Source organism: Tachysurus vachellii, chromosome 11, assembly GCF_030014155.1.
Source record: "Tachysurus vachellii isolate PV-2020 chromosome 11, HZAU_Pvac_v1, whole genome shotgun sequence".
NCBI lineage: Eukaryota > Metazoa > Chordata > Actinopteri > Siluriformes > Bagridae > Tachysurus > Tachysurus vachellii.
The window spans coordinates 5,791,754-5,813,838 of NC_083470.1; the positions used below are offsets into that span (position 1 = coordinate 5,791,754).

Here is a 22,085-nt window from a genome sequence, read left to right on the forward strand (position 1 = left end):
AGTTGGCCGTAATGAGCCTCAGTGCTCTGCACAGCTTGCAGACTTCCCTCAGGCTGGTCCTTTCTCACTGCAGGCTCTCTGAGTGACTGATGCCATTCGGAGGCAGCATGTGAAAGATGACACGTCCTGTCTGCCATTTTAAGATGATAAATGATAACGTTAGGCGCTTTTTTCTTTCTTTTCTCACAGGCTCCCATCCCAGAGACTGCAGTGATATCTACGCCAGTGGACAGAGGGAAGATGGGATCTATTCGGTGTTTCCTATTCACTTCCCGTCAGGTTTCCAGGTTTACTGTGACATGAGCACTGACGGAGGAGGCTGGACGGTGAGTCTCCGGTTAAACACCTTTTATTCAGCACATTAATCCTTGATCATTTACGTTTTTGCCCCATGCTCCATGCTTAATGGACTGGGACTTATAGAATTGACCATTTTAAGGGCTTTTCATACTGCCTTTAATCCTGGGTTATTGTTGTTATAAACCCTGCTTTTAACCTGGGGAAACTTGAGAAACTTGTAATTCAGGTGCTGTGTTTGCACTGATTTTACCTGGGGTTATGAAACTCTGCTCCGAATTAGACTTAGCATCACTTTTCTTTTGGTGTTAACCCCATATTGCGTTGCCAGATGTGTACAGTGTGAATGTTAGACATCATCATACATCAACTGAACAGTTTGAGCCTCATGTCACATGGTTTGTACAGTCACAAACACTCATCCCGAAGGACTTTGAAGAAAAGTGCTTTTAAGTCTCAATAAATACCAATAAATACTCAATAAATGAATAAATGCTTCACTAGGTTACAGACTTAAGACACCAGCATGTGTATATTTTTTAAAAAAAACACACGTAAAACAAACAGGGAATATAAGAGCTAAGAGTTTAAGTGCTTCAGGAAGAGGTAGGTCTTCACCCGTCGTATCAAGATAGCCAGACTCAGCTGTTCAGACATCTAGAGCAAGTTTACTCCACCACCTTGGTGCCAGGACAGAAAAAAAAGCATTGCTGTATACTGTACCTACCTCTTACCCTGAGAGACTCGAATGGGGGACTCGAGTCATATGACTTGACTCGAGTCAGACTTAAGTCTCAAATTTGAGACTTGCTTGACAAATATTAAAAAAAGACTCGACTTGATTTTGACTTGACATTCATGACTTGAGACTTGACTCTGACTTGAGTTAAATGACTCAGAGATGGGGGACTCGACTTGACTCGAGACAGACTTAAGTCGCAAATTTGAGACTTGAGACTTGCTTGACAAATATTAAAAAACGACTTGACTTTGACTTGACTTTCATGACTTGAGACTTACTTGTGACTTGCACATGTGTGACTCTACTGAGAAATATTGGGACCAGTCGAGCAGTGACAGTGGATCAGAGGGTGTGAGGTGCAGAGCGAGGAATGACAAGAGCTTTGAAGTAACACAAGTCTATGATGGTAAACGACACAATTCCATGTTCCAGTCTGAGTGACGCATGTAGAAATTTGCATGGTAACTCTACGGCTCGATCAGCTGCTGTGCCCTGCGTAAGCTCACGCAAACTTCTCTTTCACATTTATATAAATGGTACTACTAGTGCTATATTTACATTGCTTCCTTTAAAGCAATTACACTCGCCGCTGTGTGAAAGAGAAGTCACACACAAGCGCAAGTGTTTGTGTTAAAGCTGACAAGCTTCCAAGAGGCAATTTACGTCCCTGTTTTGTTTTCTTTCGTACTGCTTTATTTGTAGCACACACAGCAGATTCATGTGGTTGATGAGCAGGACTGAAAACAGACTGTGGGGCAGAATCAAGTCCAGTTTTGTACCCAAAGTGTGTAATTTCAGCCTCCAGCATCTCTTTCTGAACTGCACATTCATAAGCATCTAAAATTTTAAAGTGTTTATCTTCAATCACTAATTCTGTGTCAGGTTATAAAACAAAGAGAAAAACCGAAAGCCAACAGAGTCCTGACTCGTTTTATATAAGACTTTACACGGATCGAAAATGTCCGATTCCCGTTTCACTGTGCTGTAATGCGTATGTGACAAAATGAGTAGGTGCAGCGATCACCAACAGGAGCGAAGACAGCCCAGCACATCGATCTGTGGCAAAGAGCATACACTGCTTCTCCTTCACCTCATATGATACCATGCATTTGTTCGCTGGTGAATTTTATTCACAAACCTCAAATTTTCCGTCTAGAGCGTTTCGGGTTAGCGGCAAGGAAACCGATTTGGAACGCTAGTCGTACCGCTTGCTGATAACCGTTATCACTACGGCAACCAGTAGCAGGAACGCCTACTGGCGACTTCATAGCAAAGCGACCGTATGCTGTATGTGTGAACGTAGCATTAGTCAGAGAAGTAGCCAGAGGTGAAACTCCGAAGGAGCCGAAGGAATCTACAGCTCAGATGACAGAAGCTGTTCATAGCATGAAGTCATAGTCAAGGAGAACTCAAAGAAATCGTGAAAGACATTTAATTCATATCAACCTACATGTCATGTGTATAGCATTTGGCATTCACTAAATTCCAGGGGTTTCGTTACCACGACGTAAAGTGGGCGTGTTTCTGGAGGGTTTGGAAAAACGCCCTCTTTCAAAAAAAGAGCATACCTATGATGGATAATGAAGGACAAAACAGTCATACGGGTAGATTTTATATTTTATATCTATTATGCTTTATTATCTTACAGTTAAGCTATTTTCGAAAACAAATAAACAACCAAAAACTACGGTTAGGGTTAGGGTTAGATTATCAAATAGGCCACGCCTACAGTACCTGATCAATATCTGTTACGCTGTTCTGAAATCCCTGGAAATAAGTGCATCCTGTATAGCATTTCTGATGGAGAATGAAAAACTTTCTAGTGCATGCTGAAACATTTGCATTTGATGGAACAGTATATAATATTTATTAAAAAAAAAATAATATAGTATATAATATTTAAAAAAAATAAATAAATAAATAAATAAATAAATAACTAAAAATAAATAATAAAGTATGACTACATTACTACATCCTAATAACAAGCTTGATTACCACGTGTCTGCCCCGATCTTCTCGTGTGTTCACACGGTGTTTGGGTTGAGATCATTAAAATAACGCATCCTTCTGGATTACCATATCACTGTAACACGTTTTGCTAGTTTGGATGTTAAATACCACATGATTACAATTAGAATATAAACAGAACAAAAGGATTATGAACCATTAATAGGTACAGATCTAATTAAAGCACGGTTACATTACTCTCCTCTCCTCATCCGCTGTTCACGCTAGTACAGTAAGTGGCAAAGCCAGAGGTGGCAATTAATTTCATGCGAAACCTTGCTCTCACGCTGGCAGTGACGTGATGTGACAAAGCAGCTGGAAGTTATTCAGTTGCAGTGTTAGTTTTAGGGAGGGCTAAAATTTATGCAAATGATAAGCAACGTGGCTCCTAGCGAGGATCAGGAACAGCAGTACATGTCTTCATTGATGTTTGGTGTTTTCACCTTTCTATTTGTGTCCATCAAACATTTTAATCCCATTATATCTTTTGGCTAATTAATACCACTAATAGGGGGCACGGTGGCTTAGTGGTTAGCACGTTCGCCTCACACCTCCAGGGTCGGGGTTCGATTCCCGCCTCCACCTTGTGTGTGTGGAGTTTGCATGTTCTCCCCGTGCCTCGGGGGTTTCCTCCGGGTACTCCGGTTTCCTCCCCCGGTCCAAAGACATGCATGGTAGGTTGATTGGCATCTCTGGAAAATTGTCCCTAGTGTGTGATTGTGTGTGTGTGTGTGTGTGTGTGTGCCCTGCGATGGGTTGGCACTCCATCCAGGGTGTATCCTGCCTTGATGCCCGATGACGCCTGAGATAGGCACAGGCTCCCCGTGACCCGAGGTAGTTCGGATAAGCGGTAGAAGATGAATGAATGAATGAATACCACTAATAAACAAAAGACTGTCTTATTATCAGAGGTGCTGCACCCAGTGTACACTTTTTTATTTATTAGGAGTACAAATAGTGAGAGGAGACTCTCTTTGCTCTCATACTAGCCTTGATTCTTCCTGGCAAGACGTTCTTTTGAGTTTGTGGTCCATGTTGACATGATTGCAGTTCCAGCAGATCCTGCACACTGCTCTGGATCTCCTGTTCGGATCCGGTAACCGGAAAGATCTCTAAAGTATGTAGACTCCAAACGGAGACGACTTTTGCTTTGTGACATGGTTCTCATCCTGCACATCAAGAGCCGTTAGAAGAATAAATTGTGGCTATTAATGGATTCAGATGTTCATGTTCATCAACAATACTGTGGCATTTAAGCTATGATTGATTGGTGTTTACAAGCCCAAAATGTTCCAAGAAAACCTTCCCGTCACCATTACACCACCTCTACCAGCCTGGACTGTTGACAGAAGACAGATTGTGTCCGTGGATTCATGCTGCTGGTGCCAAATTCTGACCATACCATCTGTGTTCCTCAGCAGAAATCCAGATCCATCAGACCAGGCTGCGTTTTTCCAGTCTCCAACTCTCCACTGTTGCTGACAGACGTGGAACATGACATGGTCTTCTGCTGTTATAGCCTATTTGCCCCGAAATGTTGTACATACTGAGATGCTCTTCTGCTCACCACAATTGTACAGAATGTTTATCTGAGTTACTGTCTTACTGCCTTGTTTACCAAAGCATTTCCATCTGCAGAACTGCTGCTCATTAGATGATTTTTATTGCACTATTCTGAGCAAACTCTAGAGACTAGCATTTATAGAAATACTCAAACCAGCCCTTTTGAACATCTGTTCATCTGTACATCTGTATATATATAAAAAAAAAGGAAGCAGAGTTACGTTGTGTGTGCCACAAAGTTTATTGTATTTGGTATAACAGTCTAGATTGAGATGGTTTGGACATGTACAGAGGAGGGAGATGTTTATACTGGTAGAAGGATGTTGGAGATGAAGCTGCCAGGTGAAGTGGTCAAGAGGAAGGACAAGGAGGAGATATATGGACGTGTTAAATGAGGACATGAAGGTAACTGGTGCGAGAGTAGAGGATGCCGAGGATAAAGTAAGGTGGAAACGGATAATTCGCTGTAGCGACCCCTAACGGGAAAAGACGAAGGTAGAAGACGACGAGGCGATGTATAACATCTGTGAAACAAGTTAATTATTGTTTATGTTAAAGCAGCTTTAATCAATCATTCCCTCAGCATCTCTCTCTCTCTCTTCCTCTCTCTCTCGTTCTCACAATAAGACAAAAAATACAGCTTCTCATATTACAGATTAACAGCAAATCCCTGTGCTGATACTGGAGACTCCTTTCAAAAATATCAATAAATGTCTCCTCAAAGGAAAAAAATCACCATGTCAACAATGGTTTCTGAAATCTCTTTATGCCACCCAGTCCTAATACACGTGCTCGTGTAACTATATTAGTTATTATAGAAACGATCGTCTAAGAACAAGTGCGTTGACAGAACCCTTGCAGATGGAACTACTGTCAGAGCTGCCGTTAAAAAAAAAAAAAAGAATCAACATCTGAAACACCAATCAGAAACATGGACTCAACAGCGCTCTAGAAAAAAGAAAAGATAAAGCAAAGCTTTTTTTTTTGTGCAGGCGTAATACTCGAAGCAATCCACTAAGCTGACAGAAACACACATTTTCTATACCTACCCTTTCTATCCCATCTGAAAAGGGGACATATTGAACATGAGTGCGTTTTCCACACTCGTTCCCTCCTGAGCATATCGTCAGCAGTGAGAGACTGTAGAGGAGGAAGAAAGCCGAGAGAAAGAAATTCATCATCGCTGGCCTCCAGCCTTTTTTTTTCCCTGACAAGGATGTGGGGCTTGAAGGAGCAGATTGAGTTCAGAGAGCAAAAGGAAAAAAGATGAAGAAAGTGAGAGGAAGGGAAGCGGAAGGTAGGTGCTGGTAAAAAAAAAAAAAAAAAAGGAAGAGAAAAAGAGAGGAGAGAAGGTAAAGATAGAAAAGAAGGAAGTGGAACTGTTTTATTGTGTATCGTTCACACTCTTTAACTCGCAGCGCCGTTCATCAGACGCATACAAATAAAGTGCCTCCATACCGTTTTTTTTTTTCTTCCATTCCTTGCTTAAATTCTCTCGTGTTACTTTATTAATTAAAAAATTCTTTGCACTCCATTTTCATTTCTGCCACATGGAGCGAGAAAGAAAAAAGATTAAAACGACAGAGAAAGGAGCACAGAGGGAGGCGGAGATACACATCATACATACACAAAAACTGTCACGCAAATGGCTCGAGAGAGAAAAGCAAGAAAACTAAGGAAAAAAAGGATTTAGGCAAGATTTTTTTTAAAAAAAAAAAAGCTTCAAATTCTCTTAAAACAGAATATCTCTCTAACAAACAGTAGTTAATTGGAGCAGAGAGCTTAGGTGCCATAATCAGATGTAGACACATCTGTGGCACAGCTGTGACTGTCTGAAGTAGTCGTCCTGTGTTCACATTTGTTTTTCCCCTAAAAACTACAGACTGGACATCTTCTATAACAATAGTCTGCTGTCATATCTATTACAAGCTGTTCACGGGTTTTTATAAAATGCTATTCGAGGTAAATTCGTCTTCATGGCCGTGCACTAAGCATGAAACCACTGGCATTCGGACCACTGTGACTATCTACAGCCGGGCTATTCAACTGTACCTGGCTCGCAAGGTCATTTGTTCCGACCCTTCAGGAAGCCTAGTATGAAAAAAACATATCTAGCATAAATATAGTTCAGTTGGACAACAGACCCTACAGTTATAAAGTGATGCATGTTAGTATCTGTTAGTATCATTTAGTCATTCTCACACATAAAGGGCATTAAAATGAATAATCACACATCCCTCACAGCCCAGCACCTGCACCACTGTATGTGTATTACACGCTTGCCAAATCTAAAAAATGTCATTTCTCTCATTAGAATGCAGCATAAATGTTTGCCAATTATTGACATGACTGTTGTAGTTTAAATAGTCTTACTAAAATCATTTATTTTGATAAAAAAAAATACCATGAAACAATATTTTCCATATTGTGAACTTTTTTCGTTATGTCCACTTAAAGGTAGGGTCTCCGTTGTTTGAAAGCCAATGTTGACATTTGAAATCACCAAAACAAACACGCCCCTAACCCAAATGGGTCCCACCCCTGTATTGATAGCTCCGCCCACACTTACTTACGCAACCCAAGGCAACTAATGAAAAGAAATGTGTCTTTATCATAGCTGAAGGGAAGAACAATACGATTGCAGATAAACAAACAAAAAAATGACACACAAGCATAATCATGCAAAGGACGGCATATATTAGTTCTGTGAAACAAAGCAAAACCAACGTTACTCACCTATCGAGAAGGAAAAAAGCGCCTCGACGTCTTAAGTAAAGTTGAATTTCCCGAGTCAATAACTCCTGAGCTATACACTGTTACTACACAAAACGCGGTTGTAGCTGCGTCTCTACATTACTACGATAGAAAAGAGGTGTTATTTGTGTAGTAACAGCGTTTAGCTCAGGAGTTATTGACTCGGGAAACTCCAATCTGTGAATATGCGCCAACTTCGCCAACTTTCCTATATTAACACGTCCTACTTCTTGCCTTATCGTTATCCTTTCTTCACTTTCTTTCTTTATTTTTATCCTCCATGTCAATGTTAAAACCGCTTTCTGCTAATGTCACACATGCGCACTGAACACTCTCTCCGCCCATATTGACAAGACACGCCCCTTTCTGCTCATTGGCTACACGTTAGTTTTGTTTGGTTTTTAGTTTTCTGAAGCAGTTCTCAAACATCGGAGACCCCACCTTTACGTCTCAGTTAAACGAGTGTGATATGGCCTCTTCACCCCCTTATTTGGGATGCTTTTTATGAACTGGACCCCATATCAAACTAATTGAATAGCATTGATTTACAGGCTCTCTGAAATGAGTTGTCTAATTTGTTGTCTAATAGCAAAGAACAAACAATCAAATGTCTTTTTTTTAGACCTTAAATTTTTTTTTAGCCCTCAGAAATTTGTCATTTTCTCAGAATTTGACATAATTGATATAAAAACCTTGGAAGAAACAGTACAACATATTAAAGCATCAACTTGCGGCCTTGACACCCTCCCCACATCCTTTCTCAAAAAGGTACTTAACTGCTTAGAAACCGACCTCTTAAAAATAGTAAATACCTCTCTGCTCACAGGCACTTTTCCAGAGTCCCTAAAAACGGCAGTTGTTAAGCCTCTCCTAAAAAAGAGTAACTTAGACAAAACCATACTTAGCAACTACAGACCAATCTCAAATCTTCCTTTTATAGGCAAGATCATTGAAAAGGTTGTTTTCAATCAGCTGAACAAATTCTTAAACTCAAATGGCTATCTGGACAATTTTCAATCTGGTTTCCGCCAGCATCACAGCACAGAGACAGTGCTCATAAAGATAATAAAATGATATTCGCTTAAACTCTGATTCAGGTAAAATATCAGTGCTGGTGCTACTAGATCTTAGTGCTGCCTTTGACACGGTAGACCACACCATACTCTTACATAGACTGGAAAACTGGGTAGGGCTTTCTGGGATGGTCCTCAAATGGTTTAAATCATACCTAAAAGGGAGAGGTTACTATGTGAACATAGGTAACCATAAATCTGAGTGGACATCCATGACATGTGGAGTCCCACAGGGCTCAATTCTTGCACCGCTTCTCTTTAATTTGTATATGCTCCCAATTGGTCAAATAATGAAAAAGAACCAAATTGCTTACCACAGCTATGCAGATGACACCCAGATATACTTAGCCCTGTCCCCTAATGACTACAGCCCCATTGACTCTCTATGTAAGTGCATTGATGAAATTAACAATTGGATGCGTCAAAACTTCCTCCAGTTAAACAAAGACAAAACCGAAGTCATTGTATTCGGAAATAAAGATGAAACTCTCAAGGTTAACACACACCTTGACTCTAGGGGTCTAAAGACACAAAATAAAGTCAGAAATCTTGGTGTAATTTTAGAGTTTGACCTTAATTTCAGTGGCCATGTGAAAGCGATAAGCAAATCAGCTTACTACCATCTCAGAAATATAGCCAGAATTAGATGTTTTGTCTCAAGACAGGACTTAGAGAAACTTGTTCATGCTTTCATCACCAGCAGGGTGGATTATTGCAATGGACTCCTTCCTGGGATCCCCAAAAATACCATTAGACAGCTCCAGCTCATACAGAACGCTGCTGCCAGAATTCTGACCAGAACCAAAAAATCTGAGCACATCACTCCAGTCCTCAGGTCCTTACACTGGCTTCCAGTTACATTTAGAATAGATTTTAAAGTATTGTTACTCGTTTATAAATCACTTCATGGCTTAGGACTGAAATACATTACAGATATGCTAATTAAATATAAACCAAGCAGACTACTCAGATCATTAGGATCAGGTCAGTTAGAGATACCGTGGGTTCACTCAAAACAAGGTGCGTCAGCATTTAGTTATTATGCCACCTATAACTGGAATCAGCTTCCAGAAGAGATCAGATGTGCTTCAACAGTAGACACTTTTAAATCAAGATTAACAACACATCTGTTTAACTCTGCATTTACTAAATGAGCAATGTGCTGCTTCACACTGACTGCACTTTTTATCCAAATTACTTTTACTCCTGTTTTATTCTTTTTAACATATTTTAAACTGTTTTTTTTATTGAAATCACATTTATTTTCTTTAATTGTTCTTTGTTTTTATTATGATTTTATCATATGGCTCTTATTTTTACATACATTTTTTTTTCTATGTAAAGCATTTTGAATGACCTCCGTGTATGAAATGTGCTATACAAATAAACTTGCCTTGCCTTGCCTTAAATTAATAAAGAACCGACATGCCAAGCAGTGGATCAATCTTCTTTTCGAACTTGAAGAAAATTGGCCTTTCCATGTCCACCTTGTTTATACATAACAAGATGTTTGATGTTAGAAAAACGAGTAAGACTGATCAGCCTCACAACATGAACAAACAGACTCCTCCGAATGTCTCGTTTGTGTTGAAGCTGAATTTCTGAATTCCTTTCACCTTCAGCAGAACGAAGAGAAAATACAGCTTGTTATGTTTAAAAAAAAAAAGTCCAGCTTGTGAAGGTTTCAGTCTGTTATCTTCTGACTTCACTGGGTCGCATCCTGGCTAATTGCCAGATGAGCAGCGCTGGTGAGTCTTCACACATTTCTGAGTGCCACATGCATGTGTGAAAGAGGTTCTTCTTGCTCCTGCATGCAGATCTTGAAAGCAGGCACTCGCTGACAGCATGAATTTAAAAACCTTTTTTTAGACTCTGTGTCGTCTGCGACAGGGTGTTTGAAAGTATTTGCACTTCATGTTGAGAGCTCAGTGGCTCAAGGAGATTTTTTTTTTCACACGCTGACACACCGCTTTTCCGTGGGGTTGACGCCTGTGCCGCGCCGGCCTAATAGCACGACCGATTCCTGCTGCACCGTGGGATGCAGCGCTGACATTTGGAGCTTCAAAGCTCATTTAACAATGAGGGTCACACAGCGTTTCCTTCTCAGTCTCCTTCTGGTGGTTTCCATCAATTTCTGATTACTTTGTGCTTGGATGCACTGGTTTGCTTTGTTTTGCTCGGTCATTGTGCGTCGGGGGAGCGGACGTACGGCCGGGTAGTCTTAGACACATGTGAAGGAATTCTGTAAAGTGAAGCGAGTAAATAAATCCATAGAGGGAGTGTCTTTCCTATTTGGGAAATACAGGTTATGGCAGGGAAATAAAATCTATCAAACTAATACTTTCAAAAGACCCTTCCAAAGGTCTCGTCTGCTTTGGTCTGCTGTAATTCCTGCTACTGTTAGCGCTTGCGCTGTCGTAGTACAGTGTGACGCTCAGGTTTTGATGACCTTCCCTTAGAAAATCCTGGGCGATAAAAAGAAATGCAGCAATGGGGAAAAGTCTTGCTGTATATTTTCTTGATATTTTCCCTCTCAGGGTTTTCAGTTGTGAACAAATGATGAATGTTTTTGCTAGGCAACTCTAGTGTGTCGTGCATTTCTATGTTTCGGTTGCCTAGACAACTAAAATCGAGCATCGTCATGGCGAAGAAAGAGAAACTGCAGTAATCTGTCCCGGCATTACATGTAAAAACTTTTACTTAATTCTTGCCAATAATTTTCTTCATCATGTTTAACAGCTTGCTGAGTGTGTGCAGTTAGTAAAAGAGCTATTCAACACCATTTCTGCTTAAATATTAAATGCGTGTTAATGATTATATTTTTGCCATATATTTGTATCATTTGGCGGATGCTTTTATACAGAGCAACTTTTTTTATTTTATACAATTGAGCAAATGAGGGCCCTGCTCAGGGGCCCAGCAGCATCAGTTTGGTGGACCTGGGGTTTGATCTCACAACCTTTTAGTAGTCCAACACCTTTATCACTACTCATCCACATCCATTGGCCTCCACATCCCCACAGATATTAAACTGATAAGAACAGATCTTAGCCAAGAGGAAAAGAATTGATTAAGAAATGATTGTCTGTCATTTGTTCTACTACAGCCAGAACATGCTTCAGCCAGTCTTTGTAATACCACTTTGAATTGTGTAACTTTCCTACGAAGTGTTTTCTTCTTCTTCGTTCGTCTTTTCCCGTTAGGGGTCGCCACAGCGAAACATCTGTTTCCAGCTAACTTTATCTTCAGCATTCTCTACTCTCGCACCAGTTACCTTCATGTCCTCATTTAACACGTCCATATATCTCCTCTTTGGCCTTCCTCTTGACCTCTTACCTGGCAGCTGTCGGAACTTAGAGCCCGTCTCCAAGTCGGCACATATCAGGGTGAATTATACTGATATACTTTATAATGCTTTTATACTATATAATTGTTACTAAAACTTAATTTACTGATAGCACTACCATTAATACGAATTAAAACAATGGGAAAACGCCTCAGACCTGGATGAGAATGAGCAAACTTCTTTATTGTGGTCAATCAGCTAACAATTCTCTAAGAGAAATTGCCAATTTGAAAGTAACAAAAGAAATCCCAAAAAACCCAAAAAGAAAAAGCATCTTCATGAAGAGCATCGGCATGCAAAAAACAAAAACCCTCCGGACGGACCTGCAGAGTTACAGGATTTTTTACGCATACACATTTGGCCCCAAAAATTCTCCTCTATATATACGCTTCCACGCGCCTCCTTATCGGTCCCCCCCCCTCACAGACCGGTTTTCACATCACCTTTTCATTATGTCATCTTATTTACCGGAATCATCTCATATGTTTTTGTAACGTCCTGTTCCTTGCAGTCCCCTTGTTTTTCCTTCACCTTTTGCCCATATGCCCATTTATGGATTTTCCTCCCCTTAGTTCCCCGGGACCCAGGCCCGGGAGCCCAGGCCTGTGACCCTGGGTCTTCTTCATTCGCCATAACAATTATGCCTAAACAACAATTTTTGTTATTAAAAAGTGTGCTCAAAAAAGAGCTTCACTCCCTGGTCAAAGTTACATTTGCCTCTCAGTTTTTCCGTGCCAGACGTCCGGAAGATTTAATCCTTCATTCAACTACAATGGGTAAGTTTCTCCTTTGCTATTTTCTACTACACATGATTTGTAATAATTATAAGTCACTCTATGAGTCTGATTTATGTCAAAAGTTATTATGTTAAAAGAAAGCTCTTATCTAAATTATTTCTCATACAAGAAAGCTCTTATCTATTTGTCATCTTATATTGTCACTATTGCTAAACTCCTGCTAAACTCTTACTGCTATACTGTTGTCATTATTATTAAGCTATTGCTACTATAATGTTACTTGTGTACAAAAACAATGGAGTTCTTTGCTGACTCCTCTAATCTGTTAACTGCTTGAATTTTGATATGATCTCATACTATGATCTCATGCTATGATCTCAGCCTGTCCTTGGTCAGGCTGGGCTTGTTTACACTTATCTCAAGCTCCCGTTCCTCTATCTCCTCTAACTCCTCTTATCTCCCTTCAGACCCTTCGCATCAGCCAGCTCATCCTGGTTGCCCCATCATGTCCTCACCTCACCATCCTCGTCCGTCTCTCTCCCCAAGGCCAATGGCCGCTGATGTCATGGAAAGCTATCGCCGCTTCCAGCTACTTCATATTACCCATGAGCCCGTTACGTGTCTGGAACAGCTCTGTTCTCCTGACCTCCCCGAGCATCCTCATCTGCTGTTCCATATTGTGAGAGGGCCTCTTACTAGCACGTCCTCGACTCAAACCCCTCTGCCTAACCTCGTGGATCAGAGAACCCAAACTGATGGCTGTCCTCATGTTGAGCTTTGCAACCCTGAGCTCGGGACTCCCGCTTCTCCTCCTCCTCCAGTGCCTCATGCCTATATCCGTCCTCTCAGTCCTGCCTTGGCATCTCCTCCCTCTGATTCCGGCCCTGGAACCCCAGATTACATTCCTTCTTCTCCCTCTGATTATGGCCCTGGATCCCCAGACTATTCCCCTACTTCACCCTCCGATTACTGAGAATGTTTATAATAACCAATAAACCTATAACCATTCCCTCTGACTCCAATGTGGTTCTTATATATATATATATATATCTCATATATATATATATTATCTTCAATTAATCATTACACCACGTCTTATAATAATAATAATTATATATATATGTAATAATAATAATTATAATAATATTATAATGTAATGTGTATTCTCCTAAGGTTCAAGGATTTTTCACAACATCTTCCCCCTCTGAGACTGCAAAGTCTCATCAAAACCCAAGTACCTAACCACGACGACCCTAACACAAACGAAAACAGAACATACATAAAACTAAAACAAAAACATACATAAAACACACAACATCTCTCCCCCCAACAAAAACAACATGCACAGTAGACCACAACACACACGTGCCCATTTCAAAAAGGTGAGCCAGGAGTGAGCGAAAAACCCTCTGGATGCCCCCTAGAGGGAAAATTCTCACTCTGCCCGCAAATATAGCGCGACAGTGAAATCAGTGTCACCAGGGTCACCGAAACATACAGCATAAACACATGAAAATCAAACAGTTCTCCCATGGCATAGGAGTCCTCCTCATGACCACCACCAATAATGATTGCGATGCATGGTTCGAATCCATCGTGGCAAGGGGGCCCAAATGTGACGGCCTGCGCGTAGGGAACCCCAAATGTTTCTGTTGCGATAAGCGTGATAGTCTCGAGTTACAGGAACAACCGCATCCGAATCACCTCCTGTCCATGAGTGCATGAACATGGGTGGTTCTTGCATATCCTGTAGTCCTTGTTGCACATCTTTGGTATGAGACGTCCAAAGTTTATACCCACAAAAGAATAGAGTACAGTACTGTCGCATGGCGGCTTGCCGTATATGGCGAGAAATAATATACGCATGTTTACGTCCATGTCCATACGTTGAGGCCACACAAAAGGAACGATGTATCTCATATGTGTGCACCTGCAAAAGCAGTCCCCTGTCAAGAATATAGTCATTCTTGTAGCATGAATGAACCCACAGTCCTTCAGGGAGGACTAGATCTGCGTGTGCAAGGATAAGTGACACGGGGCGTGTGTCCTCCAGCAACGTGAACCAGGTGTCAGCCGTCGGCGGGGACGGGTATGTCAGCCAGGTACGATGCGGCGCGGCACCCAGGTCGAAGTCCCTTCAGACGAAGTCAGACTGGTCCACCTCGATGTCCAGTTGGATGCATGTGTAGCAGTAGCCAGGAGCGTCATCGAGGCGACAAGCGACACCCCGCGGGCTTGCCTCCAACCGTGCACAGGTGAGGGGTCGCTGGACTCGTCGCCGGCCTCTCCGTGGGCGCGACATGGCCTGCACACAATGCTCTACAAACAACACAGAAACAAGCATAGAGACGACAAAACGAATAGACACAAATACCAACACCCATTACTCAAGAATATGTACAAAAAGTCTATGTATAGTCGGCCTGGATTCAGTCACAATTACGGCCACCACCAGTAATGGTTGTAGTGCCTTGCGTATATCCAACGTGGCAATGGTGCCTTAATTCGCCGTTTGTTTTCCAGTGAAAACCAGACATGGGGAAAAGTCCGAGCGAAATATGTACCAGGCAAAATAGCGACTACTTCTGAGTCCCTGCCTTGTTGCAGGCTTCGGAATACCCACTCGGGTGAGGTTGGCAGACTGACCAGGGCTGTAACTAGTCCCTTAGTGTATGTGGTCCACAGCTGGTAGCCACAAAAGAAAAGTGAGTAGTACTGTCGGGTGGAGCTCTGTTGAATGTTCCGTGAAATAAGATAGGCATGTCTTGTTTTCGGGCCATAAAAGGACGCGACCGTAATGCAGCGTCGAAGTTCATGGGTATGTACACGCAGGACAAGTTTGTCTGTAAGCTGGTAGTCTATATCTGGCTGCCACGCAGCTACCCATGACCCCCCCTCAAGCATAATATCAGCGTGTGAAAGTATCAGTGGAATAGGGCGCGACTTTTCCAGCAGGGTGACCCATCGATACTGTGTTATGCAGGGAGGAAAAGATCGCCAGGACCGTTGTGGTTCCCTACCGAGCTTGTGGTATATCCACTCGTAAGCAGAAAGATCTACCTCCAGGGCTAACTTTCTGCACGAGAAGCAACACTCTAGGTACGGGTTATTATTCTTTCTATAAAAGAGGTATGCCAGGCCTTCAGAGTCAGGGTCACGGCAGGCACACGTCTGATGTCGTCGCGCTCGCCGGCGCTGGGAACGCCGGAATGGGAGGCACTCCATAATCTGTACACAACACGAACAAGACATACACACACAGGGGACACAAACAAACAGGGACTCACACTAATATATATATATATATTACAGTCCTGTATATGCGCCACTAGTTCCTGTCCGAATCATTCTTGTTCTCATCCAGCAGTGAGAACGAGTCTGGGTCCAATTCCATCAACTGCGTTTGCATGTATTGTCCAAAAAGGGAGTGGATTGTTTTGTCGATCAGGGCACGTAGCAGAGGAATCCCACAGCATATGATAAAGCCAATGGCCAGCAGGACCACTAGAAAAATCATGCCAATGCGCATTAATCCTGCCATCCCGTCTCCTGAGAGCAACCATTTATACCAAGTCGGATCTGGGGCCCCTGAGTTCCGGACCATCTGGTCTCTGGCTTCTTTCATACGTTTGAGTATCGTATTTAGCGGTCCTATTGGGCCTGTGTGAAGTGGGATGACGGCACAGCAGTCAGTGCCGATCAGCTCGCACACTCCCTGATCTGGTCCGCGCATTTGATCTATAGCAAAGCGGTTTTCTACGGCCATCAATGTTGTGGCATGTAACTGTTCTGTTATGAGTCCCAAGGCCGCAATTGTGTGATTAATGAAACGCTGTTGGTTATACCATATATAGTTTAGCCACCTTATGTTTCTGCGTACTTGCACATGCGGTAGCAGGATTGCCCACGCTGTCGAGGTCGCGTCGGATAAGGCTCTGTGCTCCTCTGGAACACCCACTGGCTCACCTTTCCAGTCAATGTAAATATCAGGGTCTGCTGACCAGGCAGGAAGCACGGAGGCGTTACTGGGCTGTAGGTATCGTGAGACATCACGTCTGGATCGTGAGGCACGGGTAAGTACTGGGGTCAAAAGGAGGTCTAAGAGGGAGTCATTTAAGGCCATCACTGTGAGATATCCCTCCAGCACAACTGGAGCACACAGTCCATGCCACAGCCGGGGAAGTGTCTGAAGCGCTGTGCTCTCTCCACAATACCAAAAAATGTCTGCCAGTGGCAATGTGCCAAACCTTAGACTAGGGGCGGTCATTTGTCCTGGAATGGATTTCTCACATCCATATTCTGTCGTATTACAACGTGGGAGCACATTCACTACAGGGTGATGAGCATCTAATATATCTTTGCAGGCTGCTTTAGAAAGAAATCCGACATACACTGCTCCTCTTGCCTTTATACATAATGGGAACTTCTGGTTAGGCCGTACCTGGACTGTCATATCTGTGGGGATTGGCGAGGCTACCGGCCGATACGCACAAGATATACTTATGTTGCCCATCCAGTTCGGCCCATGTGTTCTGGCTGCTGATCCCAACAGGCAAAGAGCCGGACATAAATGTGTATCATTATATGGGGATTTGTCACACTCGTCCACGCCTCTAGTAGGCATTACATAGGGGATTTGATTAGACCGGTCATGGCATATTACACAGGTGCTATCTGTCGTGACCTGACGGGCGGATTCCGTCAGCCACTGGCGATAGAGGTTTCCCTCAGTACCTTCGGCTATATTAAATTGTTTAATACTGATCATTTTGATGTACTTCTGAAGCGCCCCATATTCCCCCTGCACCTTGGAGTGACGGGTCACGCACCCGCTACTGCCTGAACCGCCACATTCAGCCCAAAAATCTATGCTCGCTTGGCGAAATTGGAAACCTGGACTCCAGGCAGGGACGTAGACACGGGCTTCATATGGTTCAAAGAATGACGTTTTCTGCAGTGTGGACGGGTAAACCGAGTTCATGTGAAGACTATAATACCAGAAGGCATGGATTAATTTACACTGCACGCCCTTGTCATCACTGGCAGGTTGTCCCTTAACAATAATGCTGGTTGCTGAATCTTGGGTTACATCCCCTGGTCGCTTAATTCGAATCTCTAGGGTCAGTGTGTAGTGAGAAGATGACTGGTTTTTAGCCCACTGTATTGGGTCTGAACCTACCGCCGGAAAGGGGCCAGCGTAGTCAATGGAATACATCACAAAATACAACGTGCCATTTAGTACTTTCTTTTGCTGGCTAGCATGGGCAAATAATCCTAAAGCACACTTTATGTGATTTTGAATAGCCGTCTTTGCTGATGTTTTGTCAACTCCCACTATTATGGGATAGGAGCTTTTCCCCTGAAAAACTGTGCGTCCTCCTATAGTGGCAGAACCTGTGCCTGTACTACGTCTGAGCCGTGAGCCTGATTTGGGAGTATTAACGGACATTGAGTCATTATGCGTGGAGCCTGGTTGTGAGATATGGGCATAACTTTTTACTGTAAGAACTCCTACTATGATTGCCAGATTTAAGATTACCCCTACCACACATGCCATATAAAATATTCGTACAGTTAATCTATCCTTATTTTGTTTATCAGTTCCATCGGGTTCATCTAATGGTTTATCATCAGAGCCCCTCTTCTGGGGTGCGGCTAGCTGCACCATGATTTACAGACGTTTAGCTATAATTTTAAATAAACGTTACAAGGAGTCGAGTACCCCAAAGTCTACAGTTTTGAACTGACCAGGTAGTGGACCTGGTTGATCCGTGCTTGGACCCGTTGCTGATTCTAAGGTGTATCGTCTAGCGTGGTTAGTGAGATCTGTGAAACATCTAGTTCCTCCACTGAGCCTGTGTGAACACTTGGGCTAACATCAACAATGTCATCTACAGGGGCTAGGATGTCTCGACATTCCTTGGCAGGTTTGACAATAACCGGTCCTTGCTGTGTGCGCGCTCTAGCTCTGGCTCGTGTTCCAGCGGCCGGGCCTGTTACTAAGTCTGGACCATAGGGATCATTATCATCCTTGTCGTCAGGATACGGAGTCGTGTATTGTTTTACTTTCGGCAATGTCTCCCAGTCCTTTCCTTTCCTTTCTGCGGCGGGTGACTGCCCCGCCAACTGCTGTCCTTCCTTAGACGTGGAGGGTTGTTCCTTGGTTCCTTGTTCCAAGGCAAGTGGCTGCTTGTGTACCCCTGCCTTTGAGGTTGAGGGCTCTTCCCCAGTGTCTACTGCAGCTGTCGCACGATAACAGTGGTTAAGGTGATACCAGTATTCCTTACCTTCGATCTTGACTGCAGTGGGGGTAGCTAACACCACTTTAAAAGGTCCTTCTCTTCTTGGTTGTCTCCAATGTTTCCTCTTGAACGTTCTGATGTACACGTAATCACCTGGTTCTACCTGGTTACGTGGTTCCTTTTCCTCTACTGCTGTGCCATGTGTGGCCGGGCCCACCTGAGAACACAAGAGTCTGTGGATATGGGTTAAATGCTTCACATAGCTTGACATTTCGCCTTCCATCTGTTCAAGCGATGGGCCCTTATAGGGTCCTCGTATAAAAGCCACGGGCATTGGCCTGCCTGTCACCATTTCATGAGGTGTCAAGTGCGTTGTACGATTCGTCTGTGAACGCATTTTCATCAGAGCCAAAGGCAAAGCCTGTACCCAATTCAGACTGGTGCTAGCGCATATTTTTGCAATTTTCTCCTTCAACACGCCGTTGGCTCTTTCTACTCTTCCTTGTGAACTTGGGTGGTAGACACATCCCATCTTATGGTTAATGCACAATGCTTGCGCAAGGGACTCAATTACTTTATTTACAAAATGAGGTCCATTATCTGAACTCAACTGATCTGGAATACCAAACCTCGGGATTACTTCCCTACACAAGAATTTTGCCACTGTTTTGGCATCATTCCTGGCACTGGCCACTGCTTCAACCCATCTACTGAACATGTCAATCACTACCAACATGTAACGCTTCCCTTCTGCTTTTTCTGCCATATCTACAAAATCCATCATTAAGTGTCGAAACGGCCCTCGAGGTTCTGGAATGTGTCCTATTGGGGCTGTGAAATGCTTCCTGACATTTCTTTTAGCACATAACTCACATGTTCTCAGTGTTTTTTCTACGAAACTGGCTAGATAAGGAGACCACCAATTTTTCCGGATAATGTCTATTATCACCCTCTTGTTGCAGTGGTCTATCCCGTGGGCTTCCTTTATCAACATTGGTAATAGGGCTGTGGGTGCTACCCACAACCCCTCTCCGCCTCTCCATACTCCTGACTCCTTGTCCTGAAAAGCACCTCGCTTTTTCCACTGTTCTACTTCTTCCGGATCGGCTGTGTTTTGTGCATCCCTGACATCTTCTATCGACATCTCTCCTGGACCTGCATCTGGCTCTTCTCCCTGCATAACTGCCATTATGCATCTATCCCCTAATGCTGCCTTTTTGGCTGCTTCATCTGCTGCAGCGTTTCCTTTAGTTATTGTTGTTCCATCTGTTTTGTGAGCTTTACACTTCACAATAGCTAATTTCTCAGGTAGCTGTATAGCTGTTAACAGTTCAAATATGGCTGGTCCATGGGTTATAGCAGAACCATCAGCCCTCTGGTAACCTCTTTGTGCCCAGATTGGTCCAAAAACATGACATACCCCATATGCATAGGCTGAGTCAGTGTAAATTGTACACGCTTCTCCTGCTCCTAGCTTACACGCTGCTGTCAATGCTTTTATCTCTGCCAATTGAGCTGAGCATGGTTGTGGGACAGTCCCCTCGCTAATTGTTTGATATACATTCTCAATAAGGTCGTATTCGATCACTGCATAACCTGCTTTGTTTCCCTCGATGGTGCGATAACAGGATCCATCCACAAAGAAGATTCGTTGTGCCCCTAAAAGAGGTTGGGACTCTAAATCTGGTCGCGCTTTCAGGAACTTTTCAGATTCCTCTGTACAATTGTGTGGAGTCCCTTCACTCGGCAGCACCATTCTTTCGGCTGGGTTTACTGTGTTGCACCTTTCGATTGTCAACTCCGGTGCCGACAGTATTACATCATATCCTGTGCGCCTTGCATTGGTTATTACAAACGTTCGATTTGTCAATAATGCATGCAGTGCATGTGCTGTGTACAGGGTCACGGGGTGACCCATCGTAATTGTAGAAGCTTTTTGATATGCAAATGCTGCTGCTGATATGGCACGATAACATGGCGGTATACCCTTCTCTACATTATCTAACGCTGTGCTGAAATAAGCAATGGGCTGCTTTCCTACCCCTTGCTGTTGCTGCATTAGTACTGCCGATACAAAACCTTGTCTTTCTGACACGTATAGGTGAAATGGTTTGCTGTAATCTGGACTAGCCAGCGCTGGGGCTGAGGCTAGTATGCACTTCAACATCTCGAATGCTGCTAGTGCTTCTGGTGTCCATGTCAGCTGTGCATTGGGTTTAGCCTGATCTGTAGCTTTTATTAGGTCTCTAAGTGGTTGTACTTTTAAGGCAAAATCACATATCCATGGTCTACTAAACCCTGCCATGCCCAGGAATGACAACATCTGGCGCACGGTTTGAGGTCGTGGTGCATCACGTATAGCTTGTACATGAGCCGGTAATATTTTTCGTGTTGTTCCTTCTAGAACTCGTCCTAAATATTCCACCTTTCTCTGGCAGAATTGTAGCTTCTCTTTACTAACCTTGTGCCCATTGTTTGCTAGGGCCTTTAGTACTGTTATTGAATCCTGTATGCATTGCTCTTTTGATTGGCTACAAATCAGTAAATCGTCAACGTACATAATCATAAGGCTTTTCAGTTGTAAATTTATCAGATCTCTGGTCAGTACTTGGTTGAATATTGATGGGCTTTCGCAATACCCTTGGGGCAGCCTAGTATAAGTATACTGTTGCCCACGATAAGTGAATGCAAACAAGTGCTGAGAGTCAGGGTGCAATGGAACACTGAAAAAGGCCGAACATAGATCAATTACTGTGTACCATTTCGTTCCCACTGGAATATTTGATAACAAAGTGTGTGGATCGGGGACTACTGGAGTCTCGGCCACCACTATCTGATTGACTGGTCTCAAATCGTGGACCAATCTCCATTTGTCTGAGTTGGGCTTTCTGACCGGAAAAATTGGAGTGTTGCACTGACTCCTAGTGGGGATTAAAACCCCTACTTCTAGTAACCCTTTAATAGTTGGCCCTATCCCCTCTTCCGCTTGTTTGGATAACTGATATTGTCTTTGATAGGGTAGTGGAGCATTGGGTCTGATTTGTACTTTTGCTAGCCCTGCTGATTTGACTAGTCCTACATCTGTTGCGTGCTTAGTCCATAGTTGTTCCGGAACTTCATCTAATGCTTTAACTACATCGTTTTCTGTCAACTCTTCCTCATCTGCTATTTGTGGCATCTGTACCTCTACTCCTACTCTTACTTGTATCTTTGTTTGCTGACTTACTAACACAGTAGTAGCTACTACCTGCTCTGTCCCTTTATACTCTATCTTTAGAAACGTTTTGTCTTCTGATATATATACCCTAGAATTTCTCGTCGTGT

The 22,085-nt window shown here is 43.0% G+C and overlaps 2 protein-coding genes across 2 annotated transcripts in view; both read left to right on the forward strand.

Annotated features, from left to right (window-relative positions):
• Positions 1–22,085, forward strand: part of LOC132853832 (fibrinogen C domain-containing protein 1-like) — a 104,140-nt gene that overhangs the window by 32,545 nt on the left and 49,510 nt on the right. Inside the window, exon 4 of the mRNA XM_060881832.1 lies at positions 190–326. Within this exon, the coding sequence (XP_060737815.1) occupies positions 190–326 (137 nt within the window). The remainder of the gene's footprint in view (positions 1–189; positions 327–22,085) is intronic.
• Positions 12,233–13,564, forward strand: LOC132853833 (DNA-directed RNA polymerase II subunit RPB1-like). Its single transcript, XM_060881833.1, has 2 exons — positions 12,233–12,558; positions 12,987–13,564. Exons 1-2 carry the CDS (start codon positions 12,423–12,425, stop codon positions 13,490–13,492), a joined length of 642 nt encoding a protein of 213 aa, XP_060737816.1. The 5' UTR covers positions 12,233–12,422; the 3' UTR covers positions 13,493–13,564.

Bases quoted from the DNA above. Each gene is read 5' to 3' on its own strand.
- LOC132853833 (XM_060881833.1), top strand. From the start codon at position 12,423: ATGCCTAAACAACAATTTTTGTTATTAAAAAGTGTGCTCAAAAAAGAG. The intron at 12,559-12,986 runs GTAAGTTTCTCC...ATCTCCCTTCAG, and splicing joins CCTTCATTCAACTACAATGG to ACCCTTCGCATCAGCCAGCT.